At 38.3% G+C, this 23014-nt stretch overlaps 2 protein-coding genes across 2 annotated transcripts in view; one reads left to right on the top strand and one right to left on the bottom strand.

Annotated features, from left to right (window-relative positions):
• The window catches only part of lpar1 (lysophosphatidic acid receptor 1), a 37706-nt gene extending 27184 nt beyond the window's left edge, over positions 1–10522 (top strand). The window contains exon 3 of the mRNA XM_042508961.2: positions 4566–10522. Within this exon, the coding sequence (XP_042364895.1) occupies positions 4566–4882 (317 nt within the window). The 3' untranslated portion in view covers positions 4883–10522. The remainder of the gene's footprint in view (positions 1–4565) is intronic.
• A 3467-nt stretch (positions 10523–13989) lies between these two features.
• The window catches only part of musk (muscle, skeletal, receptor tyrosine kinase), a 32283-nt gene continuing 23258 nt past the window's right edge, over positions 13990–23014 (bottom strand). Inside the window, exons 16-17 of the mRNA XM_042509459.2 lie at positions 21584–21732; positions 13990–16963 (exon numbers count right to left, since the gene is read on the bottom strand). Of these exons, the coding sequence (XP_042365393.1) occupies positions 16263–16963; positions 21584–21732 (850 nt within the window). The 3' untranslated portion in view covers positions 13990–16262. The remainder of the gene's footprint in view (positions 16964–21583; positions 21733–23014) is intronic.

Below are 23014 nucleotides of genomic sequence, written 5' to 3'. Positions count from 1 at the left end.
AGACTAAAGACTAAATTCACCAGAACAATAACACATTGGCCATTTGTCTGAAGACTTGCTGTAAAATAACCTGTTAATATTATCCTGACAAGTGACCTCTTGTGCTCTGGAAAATAATGACTGTTTTCTCTCAGAAGCAAAAGCTGAAATAGCGAGACATTATCAAAGGACTGCAAGTACCTTCTCAAGGAAGAGACTGGGTCTGATGGTTTGGTGTACTAAACGAGTACACGTAAACATTTATAGTCAAGATGTCTTCTACCAACAATCCAACACATTCTCACTCCCAACTTATCAAATTCAGACGCTTGGGTAGTGGCCGTACATGTCAAACTTTGATGTTTCACATAGGTACCCTTTCTGTGTCAGTAAGGGATGCTCGGGGATTCTGTGGCAATGTATGCTCATTACTTGCACTGTCTTTTTGAAATAAAGTCTTCTCTATAGTCTCTATAAACTTTGTTTAAAAAAAAAAAGTTTGATAACTGTTGAACAGGTCTGTGGAATTCCCCCACCACCACCTGACTGGACAAGGGCGCCCCTCTCCTCACAAATCTTGATTTTAACCCTTGATTACAATGGACAAGAAATCTTCATGTGTCTTACCACTAATGTAATTTTGACGAAGCCAAAATGGATGACCTAATGTTCATTAACATCTCTTGTTTCAAATCTCTACAAGTTGCTTTCCAAAGCACTCAGAATGACTGGAAACATGAAACTGATGGCAGCAATAAAAAACATGCCATTTCTAGTAACATGCAAAAGCACCAGCATGATCCTTTAAGCTATTTAACCTCATATTTATGGAATTCTTTAGTCCACTCCATGTGATTGAGGCAATGCGTCAGTAATGCTGAAAAACAGCGTCATTAACCTCTTAAAGATGCTTTTCTCATTGGAAGAAACATGACAGCCATTAGAGCAAAGCCTCTCTGTACAAACACCAAGATTGATTGAGAAAGAGATCCACATTCCCTAATCTGAAAAAGGAGGTGGTGTGCAGAGACAGAAAAATACCCACACCATTGCTCATGATCCTCTAACCATGTTATTATGAAGCAAAGGGCTTAAACGCTGAAAGTGAAACCCTGTTTCTGGTTAATAGTGATTGTTAGGCTAAGCTTGATGGGATGGACAGTTTTTCCGAGTGCTTTCTCAACACCATCCAAATGTTTTCACATCATGTTGGAGTGCTCCTCCATGTATCTTTGTGCCATGTGCAATTATGGAAGTGAGTGTTTGCGTGTGTTTCTGTCTGCACATGTGAGTGTTTGTCCGTGTCTACCCTCAGTTTTGCATCTGTGTCTTTGTGGGAGTGTGGAGTTCATTGTCATAGTCTGGTCTCTATTATTTCCTTATTTTTGTTCCCATAGCCCTCTGTTTTCTCTTGTATGGAAGTCTGTTTCCACCATAAAAAAAGATGAAAGTTAGGAATGATATAGATAGATAGATAGATGGATAGATAGATAGATAGAGAATCATGGAAAGTAAAAAAAAAAATTTGTGTCTCTGTTTGGTTGTTTTGACCTTATTTGTAGTTCTTTTGTCTCTTTGTGCCTTTCTCTGGTTGGTATGTTAATGAGTGACATTTTGCAAGTGATGGCCAGTGGGGCCCTATGACACTCTGGGCCCCTGTGCCTGTATCCGATAGCCCCATTCGGTAATCCATACATGGTCACAATGTGTCACATAGGACATTGTTGCCATGCTAACACCCATACACGTGTCTTGCTTTTGTAATTCCTAACTCTATCAAAACCTGAAAAATGTCTATGTAGTCTTCCATAAATTTCCAAAGTTTCCAGGCCTGCATTGGAGCCGTGTTTATTTACTTTTCTCCACTGCCTTTCCATTGCTCCAGTCTCTCTTCCCTCCATGTGGCATTTTCGAGTAGCAACAGGGCAAAAAGGTCTATTTGTTTTGTTCATAAACAAGAACTCTGCTTTATCCTCTGTGAACCGTGTGGCAATAAAGCTGCAAACTGCACACATTTGGGCAAAGCAAAGGGACATTTCTTAGATGAAGGGTGTAACGCAAGCCCATGGCTTGAGAGAGGAAATGAAAGACTCCAAGGGTGAAACCTCGCACGTCATAACTTCACACAAAGACTGTTTTCTTCCTCATTCTGGGGGAAAATCAGAATAAACATCCTGTACATATATGTATTTCACACTACATTTAAAACAGACAGGATCAATGTTTGGTTATATGAAACTAGAGGAATGTAGAAGAGTATTAGGTTGTTATTTTGGCCTCACTTGGACAAGAATATTCGGACAAGAATATAGGTTGTGGTTTGGGTCGATTTTAAGGCTTTTTTATGTTTCATTCAACACTAACACAAAATAAGGCAGTGTTACCAAAGGCAGGAAACATGGTCACATAATACAATCAAAGTGTTGTTCAGAAGTATTTTTCTTGTTTTCCAAATGAAGTTTTGAATTTGAATCTTTGCTGTTTTTTGTGCTGAGTCTTGTCTTGTTTCAGAGTAAGATGTTTCACTTAGAGACAAATAGCTCAGATAGTTTCTTTGCTGGGCTGCGAACCGTTAGAGAAATTTATCTAACTGCGGAGAGTCTGCCTGCATAGCTGGGAAGTGAGGTCAAGCCTTTGCTGCAGCTGCCGCCTGAAAAACACTAACAGATAACAGGCATGCCTGTCAATATTGTCTCTCTCTATCCCCCTCGCTGTCTCTGCTTGTCTAATTCCTCATTAAGACCTTTTGTTATTACTGTCTCAAAAGTGTAATGTCCTGCAGTTGTCTTGTATTTGTGACAAATAGCATCTGTTGACTGGATTCACAATACTTGAACCCGACATTCATGAATAATGAGTCAGTGACCCCCCTTGACTGTGCTAACACACTTCATCTAATCAGAGAAATGATGATACTGTGCTGCTGGCAGATATGATGATGGAGGTCTGATTGCAAAAATGAGGCAGAGGTCAGTTATTTATGTTTCTGTAGATGTTTCAAGTTAAGGGCGGGATAATAGAGGATGATGATCAATAATCCCATCCGATCTTTTAAGTATAAACATGAGGTTTTGGTTGCCTTAAAAATGTTACCTAACTTTAATCATCATATTCATTTTTTGTTTTGTAATATTATGTAATTTGGAAAGCGCATAGCCGATTTTAGGTTAGACCTCTCACGATAAATACTTTTGTTGGCCAATATATTGTCCCAGAAATAAGTAAGATAAGCAGTCTTTTTGAGACCATTTTATTAATTGATATAATGGCATATTAGCATAATAATGCAAAGAGCAACTTTTAATTTGATCAGAAATTACAGAAAATGTGTTTTAGCATTTTCCCCCTATTGCTTCTGTAGAGGCATTGACAAAAAAGGAAGAAAAAAATTACCTAAAAAATGTTTGACCTTTTTCTTGATCATCCTGGTTTATAGAGCTCTATAAGTGACAAATTGTCAAAAAAATCCTATCATTGTGATATAACTCATGTAGTAGAGTAAAAGACTAATTCTGAATGGTTTTTTTTAAGTAAAAAATACAACAAAATAGTGAAATAGCAGAGCAAGCTACATAATTATTTTTGTGAAAAATAATATAAATATTAATCTTCTCCACAGAGATTTTATTTTATTGTAATGATAATTATTATTATTACACTTCCACAACTTTACCAGCATGTTTTAGCTTTCATTTTCTATATACATGCTGCTAACATGTTTAATCAATCACATCAATCATTTCCCACTTTGCCCATTAAAAAATTTGCAGTGTCCACAGTTGTTTCCTCATGCATCTTTTATCATGTAGAAAAAAGAAGAGGAGGAGTGTTCTGATACATAAGATTGTTCTCTGTGGTTAAAATAAATGGGAGATAAGTAGATCTTTGATTTACACTGATGGGATGTAATGGAATTCTGTTATTCATTTATTTACAAGCAGTTTAAATCATTGATATAACCACAGCTGTGAATGCATTTAGGTGTATTTGTGACTTAGAAATCAGTCATTTAGTGGTATTTTTTCACTTTAGGCATTCCATTACTGGTTACCTAATATATCAACAGCACAACACTGTACAACAAAAGTTCTCTACACTCAAATTGTCAGTAAAACATGTTAGATGTGGTTATAAAGTGACATGAGTGCTTTTGTTCTGAAGACTGATTGTGTGGTTGTTAAGTGATGGTGATGTGGTTGTAGAGTGTTTTTTTGTCTTTGTTTCAAGAGAGACCAAAACCAACCTCTGCCTCCCAGATGGAGTGGCTTCACTTATAATATACAATATATGTTACCTCATCCCATCAGTGGTTGTGCTGAAGGACACATTTTCAGGGCCAAACTCTTAGTTTCTGTTTCTTTACTTTTTTTTTAGCTCAGGAAATGAAGAGGAAAGACAAGAATATATCTGCCTGGTTCAGGCCCAAGATGTCACACTGACACAGAACCATTTTCATTAAGTCATCATACTGGAGATTTAAGTCCCAGTGACTCATTGTTTTCAATCCAATATGTGAATATCGTTTTTTTTTTGGTTTTTTTTACATCCCTTAAATTTTTTTTTTCCCCTACTTCTCGTCTCCTCAGGTGCATTCATTGTCTGCTGGACCCCCGGCCTGGTCATCCTTCTCCTTGATGTCTTCTGCGCCAGCTGCAATGTCCTCACCTACGAAAAGTTCTTCCTGCTCCTCGCCGAGTTCAACTCAGCCATGAACCCCATCATCTACTCCTACCGTGACAAAGAGATGAGCGCCACCTTCAGGCAAATCCTGTGCTGTCAGCGGCAGGAGAACGTCAATGGCACGGCAGCGGAAGGATCAGACCGGTCAGCGTCGTCCATTAACCACACGGTGCTGAGCGGTGGTATGCACCACCACCACCACAACGAACACTCGGTGGTATAAAGCAGAGCCAGAGATTAATCCAACTGCTTGAAGGAGTAAATCAGTTTTTGGGACTGAAAGAAGGTAAACAGAAGCATGGGGAGGTCGAGAGAGACTGGGAACATGATTTGAACTGAAGACAGTTACGTGTTAAATTGGAGAATGAAGATTGATGGAGTACAGTTGATGACAAGCTGAGATCACGATGAAGAAAAGGATGGCAACAATGAAGAAAGACTTTATCGCTGTGTGGAGGAAGAACAAGGAGAAGAGTCTGATCTTCGAGGACTCTGATAGGCTGTTAGTATTTTTTGTTTAGTTGTTTATTATTTCTATTTGTTTTGTCATGGACAACGCTGATATGAACTATTTAAAAGTAATCTGTGAAATGAAGGTTATGCCAGTACTCCAGTCTTCTCTAACTCTTTATCCTGTTGTCTTTGGTTTCAGACAACTTCTCCTTGATTCTCATTCTTAGGAAAGGTCTCATAACATCATACATACATGTTACATGCAGACATAATGACATCGGAGTTTCTTTCCCATGTTTGATACATTTTTGTCCAAACCCAGATTTAAAATCCAAACCAACACATGCAGTTTTGTGTTCTTAACATATAACTAAATGGTAATACAAACCTTCCAGCAGCTTAAACTTTAAAATTACCTTGTGGAGACTCAATGTTGATTTTCTTAATAGAATCTAGATATCAGAAGTTTAAACTTTTTGAAGATATAAGCGTCAAAGTAAAAAATATACGAGACATCTTGCTGTTCTTCAGACTCATCATTCATCTTATGATGACAAGTGACCTTACAGCCTAAATACTTTGGGGATTCATTATTCTACTGACCCTCTTATCCTACTAAAATACATAAGTGAATCTAGTTTCTTCATTTCATCCAACGTAAATACATGCAGGGTCCAGGATGTGTTGTTTATTCCCTCTAAGGAATTAGAGACAAGTTGTTCCAGGGATATTACCAAAAACGGGAGGAGGATGTTTTGCGGTTTTCGAGCAGGCTCTGTGCCACAGTGTTATGTGGAGACAAGGTGAAGGTCATTTCTGGTGAGCGTTCGCAGACTTCAGATCATGTCATGAAATGTGCTGAGCTGTCTGCCTCTCGTGGTTTTATCAAATCTCTGTGTCCATGAGGCTGACTGAGGAAAAAGGGGTTGGGGGGAGTGAATGTGAAAGCATAATCAGTGTTAATGGGAATTTGTGAGAGGTAACAAGTTAGGCCATTCCGTCTTTTTAGCATCAACATGAAGATACAGTACAGTGGATGGTAATAAATGCCTGCTTTCATTGTTTAGAAACTCAGTCTTGCCACAAATGATACAGTAGCTGATTTACACAGTTTTGAGTGCAAACACTGACCTGCTAATTTCATGGCATTTCATCTAATAGTTAATAGCATTGCCATCCACAGAGCCACACTGGTATAAGGGCCAATAAAAATCTATTTTGTAATTGGTCAGTAGTGCGAAATCCTGTCAGAGTTCACTTAAGCAAAATCTTCACTCAGATTTACGTATCCTCCATGAGCAAATCCACTCATTCCAGTGTATTCCACTACTTTCATCCAAAATGCAACTTTAATTTGTGTCATAAGCCACATTTACAGCCAGTTTGGCTGTTAGCAGGCCATTACATGGCCATTAACAGTGATTATAAGCATCATAGATATGGGTTAGAAGTGGCCTGCCACACCTATAATTAGGTTCAGAAGGCTTTTATCAGGCCATGAAATGGCTGTTTACGTTTACTGTTTGGGGACAACCTCTTGTGGTTGTAATAATTATGACGAAAGCCAAGGAGGAAGTTATGTGACTTAGTGTGAAGAGCAAGAAAGTCCATGTTGTACAGAAGGGAGGGAACCTAAATGGAGTAAGTGAACACAGGATAGGACTTTCACCCATGAGAGCATGAGATTCTCATGAAAATCACTTATACATTACCACTCAGATAAGCCTGCTTGGCATTACAAACACATAGGAAAGTTTAAAAATATCTTTCCTTCTAACAAGAAATTGAATGTCATATACTTTCTTTTTTTTGCGCTTCCACAGTGTTATTGGTGATATGAAGTAATATGGAACCAAAATATATATTTTGTTTGTCTTTATGAGATGGTTGGATTCATAATAATGTCTTTGTGAACCAGTCTTAATTTACAAATGCTACAGAAAAAAAAACATAATCCAAATATTTTGCATATTTCTGCCTTCCTCTCTTGCTGTCCCTGCCGATGGTGTCTTACACAGAGGGACACATCTTGCGTTCAAAGGTTCCCAGTGAATTAAGTCGGCACATATTACAGATTGGACTTTGTATTTGTCTCGTGAAACCTGGTGACAGGCACAAAATGGGGTTCTGAGTATGTTGATGTTTACTGTAACAACGTTATGGAATGATTACCCCCAACATTAAGCATTTTTGGTAGTCTGTTCTTGTTTAGGAGGTACTGATAACAATGACGTATCACAGTTTACTATTACGGGGAGACACAGTTCTCAGTTTTGAGATTTTGGGCTATTTTGCTTCAATATATTTCATAATGGAAAGAGAAAGTTCATAGTACACATTTAGATGTTTATTTTAGTTCAGAAATCAACTGCGGAAGATTCATGGTGATATCTAGTAGTTAAAAATGTTATCCAATCAACCTGTGTTGTAATTTCGGTCGTAACTTTACAATACATTTTTATCAAATGGGATTTTTTCTTCGTTCTCAGAGCCAAAATTGTCCAATTTAGTAGCACTTGCAGACATGAAACTTTCCAGGTATATTTCTGTCTGTATTCTGAAAGTTTTCGCAGAGGGGTTTGTTCATATAGCTTATCATTTATAGCCTAACTGGAAGAACATTTAATTCCTAAAAACATGGCAAAATTGATTTTTTTTATGGCAGTATTTTCTGATTCATGGAGTGATAAAAATGATGAAAATTCCTAATGTGTCAACAAAATGTAACAGGAATTAGTTAAAAGTTTTACTCTTTATACCTGTAGTGTCTCCTGTTATGATGATACTATAAGGTCAAGCAGAGTTGAGCCAATGCAGTGTTGAATAGACATATTTTCACAATTGCACTCAACACCTTCTGCCATTAACTTGACACTCAACTGAAAGTCAGCCTGGCGATGCTCTGACGTACATCGTTAAAAAGCACCAGCTGAACCTTTTGTTGTGACTTGAATCAAAACACATTTTGGCCAAAGTACACAGACAAAGCTCCAAACAGCTGACAGAAACGTGAGAATCACGGCCAAAAACACAGTCAAATGTTTTCCAGGAAGCAAGATGTTTGTCAGGGATTTAAGCTGCAGTGCTAAAATGAAGTCAGCTGGTATTTTTGCCTGTTGAAGTTGGCCAAAATGTTGCCGTTATGAGGCAACAAAGTTCTTTTATCCAGAGTTTGGATGTGTTTTTTTCAGTGTTCCCTAGCTGTTGGGAGTGGGGATAGGATTTCTACTTGTCGTAATTGTTTTTTGCCTTGTAATCTCTCGGTTGTGCCTTTACACTTCTTGAACAATTTAACTTAATTCCTGTAGTTTTGCCTTTGAGTTCGTCCACCTTTCCTTCTGTTAACTTCACAACAAACCTCACAAGAGTTGTGGCAGCATTAGTGCCACTCATTGTTTCATTGACCGAACTCTGTCTACCTACAGCTCTGGACCCAACCCTCTATATTTCACTGTAACCATTTCTCTAACAAAGTATTGATTCAGGTTATATAGCAAACCAACTAAACGTTCTGTCTTTGTATGTTTACCAGTGTGTCACTCTTTGTACACTATTGTAAGTATATGTGTACAGTATGTATGTATATAAAAATATATTATTCAAAGTTAATCACCAAAGGGAAAGTGTTTTGTAAATTTTAAGTGTGTTTTAATCTGTCCAAATGTACTGTAGGATTTTGTTTATTTTGTTTTTATGTCATGAGCTCTTTTGTATTGTGACCTTAATTAATGGATTTCCTGTAGACTCTATTACAGTCATTACTGTGTTTGTGACCCAGAACTAGATTATCTATGTGTGCAGTGCCTTCCTCCTTAAAGAGTAACTCAACACCAGGCTGAAAAGTCGTGTTTTACCGCCCCCTCTGGTTGAAAGTGTCCCTTGTTGCACCTGTAAACACACCCAACAGTGATGTCACAGTGCACTGGAGTACACTTGTACATCACTGCAGCAAAGCAAGATACTAAAACTGATAGAGCTCCACAAAAACAAGATCTTCAGCTGGTGTTTACCTACTCTTTAAGCTTGTGTGTTGCTAACACCGTTGTTTTGTAATTGCCTTAAAGTACAACAAGGATTTAATGGTAAGTGTCAGTGTTAGAGTGAAATTTAACTTTTGCAGAGTTTAATGCTTGATATTTTTTAACAATAAAGATACACAACACAGCCTCAAAAATTATCAAATGAGTACAAACTCATACATACAGATCATACATTATTATTTTTTTGTTTGTTTTAATGTAATGATAAAATTTTAAAACTAGCGTTCCGAATGAAAACATGTCATCAACATTTCAACTTTTGGGGTGGTCAGATTAAGAGACAGATTATCTCATGTGGAGACATTAATAAAATTTTTGGATTTTTTTTCAACAAGGAGACAAATTCATTCTTGGGGGACAACACAAACTGGCTAAATATGAAGCACGTCATCAAAACACCTTCAAACCCCAGTAGACTGGACATGCATCAGTACGTATCACAATCTGTCACTGTCCTTTTTGTCATTTTTAACACTCTTAAGCTGTCCAGAAAAACAACAGTTTTATTATATGTATCCCCAAAGTAGTACAGCCATTGTACCCAGACTACTACTTAATTATGTGAGCAACCCAATGTCAGGAAAAATGTTGGCATTGTACATTTCGGCAATCCACAGAAACGTTAAATTTGTTATTAGGTAGGTTGAAATAAACTGTGTTAAGGCACAAAAACAAAACAAAAAATACACTGGGTTATAGTAAGGAAAGTTAGTATCATTAAAAATACCTGGTTTTGGGAGCACAAAACCCAACTAGAAAAGCAGCAGTGACAAATTTTTGGGTCAAAAACAGTAGGCTGTAGCTTGGCAAGCTTCTCTCACCAAAGTGACACGCCATGCATTGCCTCAATTCAAAAACAGCAGTATAATATATATCAAACATGCAAATGTAACATATTTGTAGTTTGCAGAAATATACAATGTCATTGCTTTCTTCTGGTGACTGTGCTGATCCAGTGGGTTCATCCAATATTTGCTATGGGTATCAGTTGATGTTACATAATGCAGCCAGTGTGTTTTTCACATAAGAAATGTCATTTTTATACCAAAAACTGTTCATTCCAAAGTGTACACGTAGAATGATAAAATGTACATTATTAGGAGCGATAACTGATCTTCCAAACTCTGGGGTCTGAAACATTTTGTTCTTTAAAGTAAAACGTTGCTTTAAAATGTTTGGGATTTTTTTTTTTTTTTTTTTGCCAAGCCTCAAATTTAACAAACCATGTACCAGCTCTTTGTAGAAAGTAATTGTGACGCAGACGTAAATGTGATTTCCATACTAACTGTACGGGCCGATATCAATGAATGTCCACCCAGAGTCATAGTGTTGATATCCCAGCAACAATAAAAACATGAGAAAAGTCTGAATTGTTGTGTTTCCTTTTAAATGTGAGAGTAGGCTTTCTGAAATAAATAATGCGAAAAAGTTTGAAAATACCCCACAAAATTTAAACTTATTTAACTAAGAAGAAGAAAGTGTTACCTTTTTTCTTTTTTTAAAGTTATACTTTATCTTGCATGTTTGGCCTTCTTTTATCAAACAGTGTTTATATTTCTATGACATCCAAAAAGCCAAAAAGAGGCAAACAGGGGAAGACACCAGGTCACAGACAGACACAGACTGATGTTTACCATATGCAGGCTTTCTTTGCAAGACCTAATAATTTATAGACCTTGAGTGCATTTACACATTTTAGACAGCCTTGAGCGTTAGCAAAGTCTGTGTGTATTCTCAGTTTCATTTTGCGTGATTTTGTTTGTTAGAGGTAAGACAGTGCTCAGGGAATTAGTTTCCAGCAACTACATGTCTCAGTTGAGGCGCTGTATTTAGACTTGGCTTGCATATCACAGTTACAGAGAACATTAGTTAACATAGAGTTTTTATTTATTTATTTATTTTTTTATTTATTTTTTTTTAATCAGTGACATGACACATAATTTCATGAAAATCACCTGACAACATTCTGGAGTGAAACAGAAATAGTTTTTCATTTTTATTGGAGTTTTGGAGACAAGAATGGAGAATTAGGGTTGGAGCTAGCACAGACAGTAAACAACAAGGGTGCGTTATGATCAAGTGAGAAACTCAATGCCGTTTCCCCAGCTGTATCCAAAACAGTTTAAAACTGCACTACTGTAAATATTTATCAAAACAAAAAGCTAAATACTGTCTTTTAAACATAATGAAGCATGTAGCATCAAACATTTCCAGATACTCCTCCTCAGGAGTCGATGAAGACAAGACCAGAGCTCAAAAGGAGAGTAAATATTGGAAAATGTATAAATTTAAAAGCTTTTATAGCCAAGTGTTGAATCAAAAAAGAGAAATTTGCCTACTTTATTTTATCTTTATATAATGAATAGATGACCAAAGATGCCAAATGTAGATGAATATATAATGTTTTGGTGCTTTTGCTAATTTCCCTTTGCTTCAAAAGAAAACCAAATAAAGAAGAACTGACATATGACTCAATTCTGAAAACTGAATTTTCAAAAATAATGACTTGTCATTGCAGAATGTGAACCGGGTCCTGAAGCAGATACTACATGCAGCACTGCACCATACAAGTGTGGTATGTGTTTGTTTTATGATACTGTAAGAGCGGCCAGGGCCATTATGTGTCGTGAGTGACATGAATTAAGCACCAGTCCTAGCAACAGCAGCCAAATGTTTTCATAGGGAAGAATGTTCCGTGTGTGTGTGTATGTGTGTGTATGTGTGTGATACACACGCTCTGCTATGTTTATTGTTCCACAACTTTAGAGTGCTGGCCTCCAGCTGACTGATATATGTCTCCGTACTTCCCGTTGCTCCATGAATTGGCCAATCGGAGCCGGTGCTGCGGCCACACAGGGCGTTCCTCTGTGCTGTCGCTGATTGAGGGGGATGCCACATCTTCGTCACAGTGTCAATACAGACACTTTCCGTGGTTCCCAGCCTCATTTGCTGACTGACAGATACTTCCCCTCGGTCAGCTATCCTACTGCGTGTGTGGCAGAAAGGTAAAAGCTAATGATCCGAATGGACAGAATTAACGTTCTTGTTACCAGAAATATTTATGATGCATGGAAAAGTCAACAAGACTGAACTGATAACAAGGCATCCAGAAATAGCAGCAATTCTGATGAAACATTCAGAAAATTTCAGGGAATCACATCCAGCTTTCTTTGAAGCACTGTCAAATTTCTGCACTGCAGAGATGTGCTGAACCAAAGGAGATTACCATGACAAAACAGGAAGTGATTCTTCAAGGCAGTATAAATCTCAAACACTGAGAGCTGCTATTGCAAGTTGGCAGGAAGGTTAACAAGTACGTTCAGATAAACCTCTTGTTTGGAGAAGGGACTTTTGGCTTATTCACTGTGAATGAGTGTTCCTTTCCAGTATCTGCAGCTGGCTTTGCGTAACATTAAAAAAAAAAAAAAAAAAGCTGTTGAAGAGATGGAGAATGAATGGCAACTGACCAGAAATGACTACAGATAAGAGCAAAAACACTGGTGATGGGGGGTGAGGAAAGACAGGGCAGAGGAAAATGGAAGAAAAATAGAACAAGGAAAGACGGGTGAACTGAGTGAAGACAAGATTTAAGTGACAACAAAAAGTTCTTCAGTCCTTCGTTGTGTGCTATCTGAAGGAAAATAAAGTAGTAAATATGGCACAGACAGAGAAATCAGGAGGAGAAAAGTGAGGAGTGGGAAGAAAGGACGAAGCAGAAGTGAGACAGTCTAATCCACAGTTTAGATCAAGCAGAGGAGGGATGACCGGTCAAAGGCCGGACTCCATGCTGCCTACTTTAAACAGTTTACACAGGGCATCACACACACACACACACACACACACACACACACACACACATAGACGACACTCACAAGTTGACTTCCTCCATAAAACTTGCATACACACTCTAGGAAACAAACACAGACACATATAACAGACATACAGTGATCTCACCAATGCACGCAGAAATTTGATTGTAAAAATGACTCATAAAACCATATGGCAAGCCTGTTTTTCTGCTTCACTTCCCTTCTCTGGTCCCTCTTGTGGTGATTAATAACACTGCAGCATGCACATGGTGAAGTACTTTATTTCTGTGGGTGGAGTGGGGGGCTGTTATGGACCATGTGTTAGAGGAGGCTTGTGATGAAATAAACAGAGAGCAAGAGGCAAGTTTAGGGTCAGAGAGACAGAAACATACAACTTTTCTTGCCCTTTGTGTCTTTGTAATCTCAACATTTTCCATTTAGAAATAAATGTTACATTTATACAGTCAGTTCTCTGTTATGCTTATTGATTCTTCATGCCTGTGTCTATTCACACCTCAGTTCCACTGTTTGTTAAATAACTGTCCATCATATAATACTGAGGAAGTTTTAGGGCATGTGCCTTTTGCTGTGGGTATGTCTGTGGATGTGGGTTTATTTTACTGCTGTTCCACACTCTTACCATGAAGCCACATGGACGCAGCAGCTTAGTTGGGGCCACTGCCTCCCACTTATTTTCAATGAGGTGCAGTGAGTCACTTTTGCTGAGCATAAGAGGACTGACATAGGTTCAGTTAAAGCAGGACCTGAGGATGGTGGTGTTGGTCAGACTGTCCATTCATCTGTCCAGCACACTGCCTTAGAGAAATTAAGAAATATAAAATGATTAAATATGCTCTTCTTGTCAGTGACTGTGTTAAGTAGCACTGTGACCAAATCTAAATCACATAATCTAAATGCAGATGATGTGATTTTCCTGCTTTCCAAAACATCTATTATCAGCACAACGGATTTATGCATGCATTTGTGAAAAATAAGCTCATATTGTCCAGATCTCAAATACAAACGGGTTTAAATATTCCATTTATTTGCAAGCAATAAAAAGAAATATACTTTACAAACCTACATCATAACCTCCGCCAGGTAGGTTATGTTTTTGGTTAGGTTTATTTGTTTGTCAACAGGATTTAGGAAAAAATAAACCTACTTGCCAGATTTCCATTATACTTTGTGAGAGGTGCAGCATGGGCCAAGGAAGAAGATTACATTTTGAAGTGGATCAGAATCACTGGGGAAAATACACTTTTTTTTTTTTTTTGCTTTTGTCAACACAGAAATGGGGCTTTTGTCCTTGGCAGAGGCGTTGCAGTTATGTTACAAAATAACAAAAGCATAACATCACACCACATTTAAAAATAACTAAAACATGAGATTTATCTGAAAGGCATTTTCAGTTGACAAGATAAACATTTTCTGTCTTTTGGTATAAATCTCCTAAATAAATAAAACAAAAAGAAAACAAAAAAACCTACTTTGAGTAATCCACATGACAAAGAAGACTGATGACACAAGAGATGATCATGATGAAAACTGAAATTGTGTAATACTGTGACTTTATTCAATTTAACACAGATAAAATTAGGCCAGAGATTAAAGTTAGATCTGTAAGAGAGAGTTTCTAATTCTGTGAGAACCAATTAAAGATTTACTCTTTCAGAATGAAGACATTTTGCCCATTATTCACTTACAAAAGAGCCTATTTTAAGGCACAGGAATGAATGTTGTTAATGAGTTTCTGCGAAATTATAATTAAGCAAATGTATGAGTCTGTGTTTCAGTGAGACTTATGGTGTGCTTATGGCACATGTTGGACTCATCAGTAAAAGTCAAACCAGTTTTACCAATTCTATATTAATTTACTCGTCATGTCAAAGTCAGCGTGTCAAACACCATTACAAAGTAAAATTAAAAAAAAAAAAGACAAAGATCAACAACATAATGAAAAAGAAACAGAAAATTAAAATGAGAATGCCCAAAAATGGAATAGCAACTTGTTTATAAATACAATCAACAGCACTGGTTTAAAGTGATTGCGTGCCACTGTGGAATTTGCTAGAGGCAACAATAACAAGAAAGGTGTTTTAAATGAAGTTTTATGAAGTGTTAACTGTCCCATTCTCTGTCTTAGCATAATGTCTTAAAGTCAGGCCACTTGCAACAGCTTGACAACTCAAAATAAAGAAGAGGAAAAAAATGCAACAATTTCACATGCCTTGGATGGAGTATAACAGGTATATATGTGTGGCTTCAAGTCTTCGAAGGTTAAGGCTCGGTATCAGGGGTCAGGCTTAGAGTCTGTCCATACGTGCATTTCATATTTTTCATTCAGAAAGCAAATCTGTGTAACGGATATGTGCTGGTCAAAAGTCAAAGTGACTGCAGAGTCTTGTCCGAAAACACTACAACATTCCTTAAAGGGACAGTTCACCGCCATTATCAAAAATACATATGTTCTCTCTAAACTCTGGTGCTATTTATCAGTCTAGGTTGTTTTGGTGTATTGGTGAGTGTTGGTGATATCAGCCATAGAAATCTGTCTTCTCTCAAATGGAACTAGATAGCAAGCCACTTGCGGTGCTCAAAGCACAAAATTAAGAGTAATTCATCAAAATGTGTACATGTCCCACATAATGATGAGCCAGTAATCCGTACATAACCTATGTATCCTCGGCTGAAATCATGTGACCAATGTGCTAAAGGACGTAAAGAAAGGAGCATCCTGAGCAGTCCAGCTAGGGAGCATGTTGGGGTGGTGGATGGGTCACAAAACACAGGACTTTCCATTGGGACTTTCTCCAGAAGATCAGTGTTAAGAACTGTGTGAACTTTGAGTTGTTTTAACGTATGTCTTCGCCATGTTTCGTTTCTTAAATTGACTTGCCTAAATCTAACCTCCATTAAGTCAGGTTAATTATGTAGCTTTACCTAAAGAATGAAATGCCATTTATGGGGTGCTAATTTACAGGCTGTAATGCAAACTTTTGTTTGTGCATTTCTGTAGGATGTCATACAAACTGAGAAACTTAACAGCAATATCACTTTTCTCTCTCTCTCTTTCTCACAACCTGCACACACAGCAGTTTCATGTGGGGACCACTTTCTTTCTACTGAATTACACCCTGTTGATGGGTGTAGTTTGGTTGAAAGAACTTTCTTTTCTTCTTTATTTTGGGGCAAACTGTCCCTTTAAACAAAATTCCTGAACTGAAGAAGTAAGCAATGTGCACATTACTAAAATATGGCATAAAGTAATGGGTGTTGGGACAAACCAAAAGTTCCCAGGTTAGCAGTCGACCTCAGTGTCAGCATTACTGCTCAGTGCGCTCTGATGCATTCGCTCCAGTATCCGATGTATACTACTGAAGCTGGGCCTGTCTGATGGAGGTGTGCTCCAACAAAGCCTCATCAGATTATATAGCTCCAGCGGACAGTTCTCAGGGCAGGAGAGGATGTGACCGTCCCTCACATAGTAAATCACCTCCTCGTGACCCATACCGTAGTACGGCTGCATCCCGTTGGAGAAAATCTCCCATAACACCACACCATATGCCCACACGTCCGATTCAGTGGTGTAGCGGTTGTAGAAAATAGACTCTGGGGGCATCCAACGAATGGGAATGGCATCGTTCTCGTTGGCTTTGTAGTAATCGGCTGAGTAGATGTTTCTGGAGAGGCCAAAATCTGCGATCTTCACTACCATTTCCTCCCCAACCAAGCAATTCCGGGTTGCGAGATCACGGTGGACGAACTTGCGCTCTGACAAGTAGGCCATCCCTGCAGCGATCTGCTTGGAGATTGACAGCTGCTCAGCACAGGAGAGAAGTCCCGCCTCCAGCTCGGAGGAAAAACTGCGACCAGACAAGCTGGCACGGCTGAGGGTGCGCACTGATTGGTTTGGAGATCGGCGACGCAGGAACTCATTGAGGTCGCCATGGGCCATGTACTCGAACATCAGACACATGGGTTTACCCACCGCACACACACCTAGGGAAGAAACAGACAATATTTTTTTCATGATCAGTGACATACAGATTTATTGAGTAAGCTTTTCCATGTTCCTGCCACAGAGGTTTGAGAGTACAAACACAAATGCTCCAACACATCCATGACCCCACTAAACCATACGGAATCAAGTTTGATTTTTCCTCTACAGAAGTAATACAAATGTCCTGAAATCCTAGAAATATCCTAAAATCCCAGAAATGTCCTTAAATCCTCGAAACGTCAATCCAAGAAACGTCCTAAAATCTGAGAAATGTCCTAAGACCCTAGAAACACCCTAAAATCCGTGAAATGTCCTATGAAATCCCAAAAATTTCCCTAAAAGCCCAAAAATGTCCTAAAATCCTATAAGTTTCCTTTAAACCAATAAATATCCTTAAATCCTAGAAACATCTTTAAATCCGACAAATGTCCTAGATATATCCTAGAAATGTACTAAAATCTGAGAAACATCCCAAAATCCTAGAGACAGCCTTAAATGTGAGAAATGTCCTTAAATCTGAGAAATATCCTAATATCCTAGAAACAACCTAAAATCCTAGAAACATGTATGGGGCTGCAGCTGTGACTGCACCCTGGATCTTGTCATTTTGCAAAAGTGTCCCCCAAGCAAAGCAAGTTAAGTATCCCTGCTCTGCAGTTTCATACAATGAGTTCATTCACTGTAAAAGGTAAATAAATATTCAGTCTAGACATAAACACAGACGAAACCATCTGTGATGTGTGAACGCTCACAAATACACTCTCACCCATAGTGGACTTACAGTCTGACATTAGTAGTCCTGTCATGTAAACATAGTGTGCTTCTAAATTAACCCTGTGTTCTTCTGAGCCTGTCTGTGCTGTGAGGAAACACGGGCAATTTAAAGGGAATTTCTAAAATCGGTAGTGGTGTGATTGTGGCTGCATTTGTTGTGAATCTGATCAAGATATGTGTATTTGGGAGCGAGGGCTTCCACAACTGAAGTTGTTTGCTTTTTTGATGTGGAAAGATGTGTTTTGATATATTAAAGTATCATTTCATATTAGGCTATATAAGCTAATCACTTTCCATGTGCTACATTCAGACACTTTTCACAAGTATTTAAACCTTTGAATCCTCAAGCAAACTGAAGTGATTTATTTCTCAAACATGGGAAAAAAACACAATGAACAACTTGGTAAAAAATGTTCCACAAATTTCAAGAAATTATTACACTTAGAAAAAAAGAAAAAGAAATATCCAGGCAGCTATAATTTTAATTACATTAATTATATTTTTACTTTTTAAACAACAGCTTTTTCTTCAGGTCATTGCTTTATTGTCCTTATTTTTATTTTGCTAATTTTCAGTTAATTTACTTTTACACATGTCTTGCTAATTTTAGGGTCATTTCTTCTTAAGTTGCTCATAGCCTTATTACCATGTTTTTAAGAGAAATCAAGCCAATTTGCACAGGGGTCGAAAGGGGTGTCAAAGCACACTGGAGAATACTCTAGCATGGGCAGAGGTTTGCGCTCTCCAAAAATTAATTCTACGTCATCTACAACTTATTTACTTTGCCTTTATAAAGGAGTGGCTGTATGCATGTTTATTTGTGCATTCCTGTAAATGTTTTTTGCACCGCTTAGAGGAATTAGAGCAGTTAAGACTGTGCAGAGCCTTACCAGCCCTGCAGAAGTTGTAGCTGTGCCATTCATGTGACCTGCCAGTCACAACACTGACCTCAAATTTTAATGTACTTTATGGCACTGCTTTAAAATCATAACAAATCACCAGGACTTCCAACAAGAAAAGACATACCACCCTGGAGTCAGACAGTAGTTTAAGTTTCTCTTTCTGCGGCCAATTCTAGTTTGAGGCCTTGCAGATCATGTCAATGTTCTTTCCAGTGTATGATGAAAACATTTTATGTGGTTTAGTGCACTGAGTCATATTGGCCACAATCATAATTTTGATTTAGAGCACTTCACTGCTTCTGTTTCTGTGTGAAACATGAATTGGAATCTCATTGACCCGCCAGTAGCCGAGTCGTTTCAAACTCTTTCAAACCCACAGAACAAAACAAAGTTCACCGAAATATCAAACATGTCAGGCTGAATTTTAGGCAGATGTATAGTATAATGTGGAGAATTTCCATTTGATGGGATTGTGCAGCCATTAAATCCATTGAGTCTTCACTGTGTAAATATCTTGAAGCTTTGAGAAAAGGCTTCAATAAGCTGAGACACAATATATATGATACAATCAGACAAATTTTTAGAGTGAACTTTGGTATTTTTCAACCTGAATCCTATTTTCTCATGATTTAGTGTCTAAATTTTCACATCTACCTGGATAAATTAAGGGTTTATTTCAACCAAACTAGAGTTGGAGCTTGTTGGAACAGTAGAAAGATGAACCAAGACAGTTTTTGGGAGTTCTATTTTGTTCTGTGTTTTATGTTGATAACATTACTGTATATTTAAATGGAGTTTGGTGGGTATGGTGAAGATGATTTTGAGGCTGTTCCTAGATTAAAAAAAAAAAAAAGGATTTTACAATTTAACCTGAAGGTTGATCTAAGAGTCCTTTTCACAATAATGCTAGACACTTCTAATAAAATGAGCCCGTCAGTGGCAAAAACAAGCACTTAAATGTAAACTGATTTCCCTTAAACATTACGTTGCAGCCCGCTTTGCCGTAGCCAACTGCAATACTCTCACTAAATACTGAATCAATTTAAAAATCATTGTCTCCATTAGTCACTTAGATGCAAAAACATGTAAAAAAAAAAAAAGGGTCCAGGTTTAAATATAACAAAGGTACCCTTTGAATCATCCGACAGTGTTAAGGTTAAATCAGGGTGGCATATTGTCGTACTATAGAAGTATGAACTAAACAAGCATGAACACACACAAGGATGCATATCCACATAGTTGGGCAACACAAGAATGGCAACAACAACATGCTTACAAGGAACTCTTGGCAGGGAAAGGAGGCTTAGAGGTCATGCTCAGTTAGTTGATGTCCTGTGGGTCACAGAGAGGGACGGCTCCCCAGACAGCTCTGATTACTGCTCCCTTGGGTTTGTGTGTGTGTGTGTGTGTGTGTGTGTGTGTGTGTGTGTGTGTGTGTGTGTGTGCGTGCGTGCGTGTGTGTGTGTGTGTGTGTGTGTGTGTGTGTGTGTGTGTGTGTGTGTCTGTGGTGTCCACAATTCAACAGTAGCAGCCTCAACTGAAGGTCAGTAGCTGGATCAAAATGTTTCACTCCATTGCTAAATATACAGAGTAGAGAGGCCCCATCCTGCACATGTGACACAATAATGACATGCACACATATGGCATCTCTAATTTTGACACATGCATGTTATGGATTTGTGCACATATTTTTACTCATGATTTGCATCATATTATTAGTCCAGTGGGTACTTAGAGGTTAACAAAATAATTCAATCATCTCTAGTTTCATGTGCACTAGAGACGTTAGCATTAGTGTGTCACTCAGAAGATTCACTCAAACAGAAAACACATGATACTGTCGTTTGATGGACTAATGGAAAAAAAAAGAAAAATCTGCAGTGGTGAATGTTGATTCACAAATATTTCACAACCACCAAAGCCATAAAATGGACCAAAGTAAACAAACTTCCTTCAGCGCAGCCAGTGGCCCTGTTTACTCACTGACAGTGCCAAATAGAGTATGTTGTATCTCCGAATGTCTTCCAGGAAGTATATTTGGATGTGAGCAATTTGTATTAGATTAGATAGGCTGCATTAGTGGAGATAAACTTTAATAGAAGACATTTATTTTACTTGAGCCAACAAAGGCCCATTGGTTGTCAAGCAGCACTTGTTTGCTGCCAAAGAGTCCTATCTGTATCTCTTGTGGTTTCACAGCACTGCGGTGAAATAGATTGTGAAGGGATAAAACGTCATTCAAGAGAAAGTGAGTGCAAACTGGGGTCTGACTTTACAAAGAAAAAAACCCTGAAATTTCAAAGATTACTAAGAGGGCAGCTTTATTTTTCACATGATTAGTTCAGTTTCTCACAAGCAGCTTTTGGTTAATTCTGTATAAACCACTGACAAGAAAACTGGCAAATTTTTGATAATTTTTAGTTAAGCAGGGCATTTATGTAAGTTATTTACCTGGTTTTGATTGAGCATAAAGTGCACCTCATGAAAAACAAAGGGCAGCAGCACAGGTGACACAGATGAGGGCATGATTACTGACTGCTGCAATTATCAAATAGGATGCCTTGCACATGTTGACTGAGGAGGTATAAAACTGCCTCTGAAACATTACTCCTGTTTGGTCCCTGATGAAGGGGTGAACCACAACATGAGCTGGGCTTTGATTCACACAAAAAATGCAGTTTGAGAAGATTATAGAAAGAGCAACTCTTTCAGAGCCACATTTTTTCCACTGAAATGAACCAAGTGACATAGTTGACCAAGCTTCACAAATTGCCCTCCGCTCATTGCTCTCTTTTTGTGTTTCTGTATCTGTTTTTGCACTCTCAATAAGCCAACACACTGTTTCAGCTTCTGCACAAAGTCAAATCCAGCTGTGAGTGCAGCTTTTTTGGGAAATCTGGTTTCTGCCTTCACACACTCCGACACAAACGTATAAACACTAACCTAAGAGTCGCACAATGTTTGGATGGTCAAACTGAGCCATTAGCGCTGCCTCTCTCTGGAAGTCATTCTGCATGTCAGCAGAGGCCTCCTCCTTCAGCATCTTCACAGCCACCATTGTGAAAGACTCCATTGGCAGCAGGCCAGGTGCTCTGCAACAAACACATGCACAAATATATTCAAGCACAGACAATGAGCACGTGCAAGCTGAGAAAATAAGAGGAGATAATTTAAGGATTTCAGCTTCTTGTACTATGAGACTGCTCCTTCAGTAGCCTTTTGCAAGTGCACAGAAACATTCCAAAATACATAAAATCAACAATCCTGTAAATTTTATTGCTGTGGGTTTTGTCAGCAATGTGTTTACCAGAATTCTGCAACCATATGTTTTGAATGCATCTTTTAAGTCTTTTAACACAGCCTGGCAAAGCAGCGCAACTTTATTAGAGCATTGCTCTGTAAATGTCAGTCACTGGGAGGAAACACACATACATACACACACTTCCTGTGTTGGCTATTCAGAGGGGCAAACTAAAGTCAACATGTTTTTTTCTCAGTGCAGATTTATATATAGTTTGTACACGCACATATGGAAACACTCACTCACTAACAAACAGATACATTCACATACACACTGGGAAAGACTGAAGCCCATCTGTCAGGAAAGATAATGACTCCTCCTGTGCCTGTGTGTGTGAGTGTGTGTGTGTGTGTGTGTGTTCATGTAAGCATGAACATACATGACCAAATGCATTTGTTGCCTGTGCTTTAATGTGATCAGTACTTTTAAGTGCATTTGTGTACAGGATATAGTGTGTATTTGTTTACATTGTCACTAGTCATGCACGCAAGTATGAGTGTGTATGTGTGTTCGTGCTCTTTTACTGCTGTCTTTTTAGGGACACATTTGACACTCTGTGTCAGGATGTGGTCAAAAAAGTGAAGACAATTTGGTCAGCCCTCATTTCCTACAGGGGTTGTCAAAGAGCCAAGAAGACAGTTTAGGGTTCAGGTTAAATTAGGCTGGTGGGTTAAGATACAGCTGTAATAGTTAAGCTTTAAGATGCTGACTATGAAATACATTACACCAGTGCCCTCAAATATACAATCATACAAATGTGTGTGTATGAACGTGTGTATTAGGTTCTCAGCGGTGTCCATATACTGCACCATTCCAGTTTTCATTAAGGGATTACCTGCTTGCCTGGAGGACATCTCCCAGATCTGCAAGTGCTACTGTAAAAATGGCATCAACTACTAGATTACTGTGCTAACATTGCTATCATATATATCTAATGTGCCTCACATATCAGCATTAAAGCTCTATGTGTTTTTTTTTGTGCTACATCATGGACAGAGGGTCCAATGGACAATGCGCAAGTATGTGCTGTCTGCTACTATATTGCACTTTTGCAACAGTCTGGTATCCTAAAC

This window comes from Plectropomus leopardus, chromosome 20 (assembly GCF_026936395.1).
Source record: "Plectropomus leopardus strain MGB_pleo_1.0 chromosome 20, ASM2693639v1, whole genome shotgun sequence".
Classification (NCBI taxonomy): domain Eukaryota; kingdom Metazoa; phylum Chordata; class Actinopteri; order Perciformes; family Serranidae; genus Plectropomus; species Plectropomus leopardus.
The sequence above is the reverse complement of the archived record's forward strand: the minus strand, read 5'-3'. Positions and strand labels throughout refer to the sequence as shown.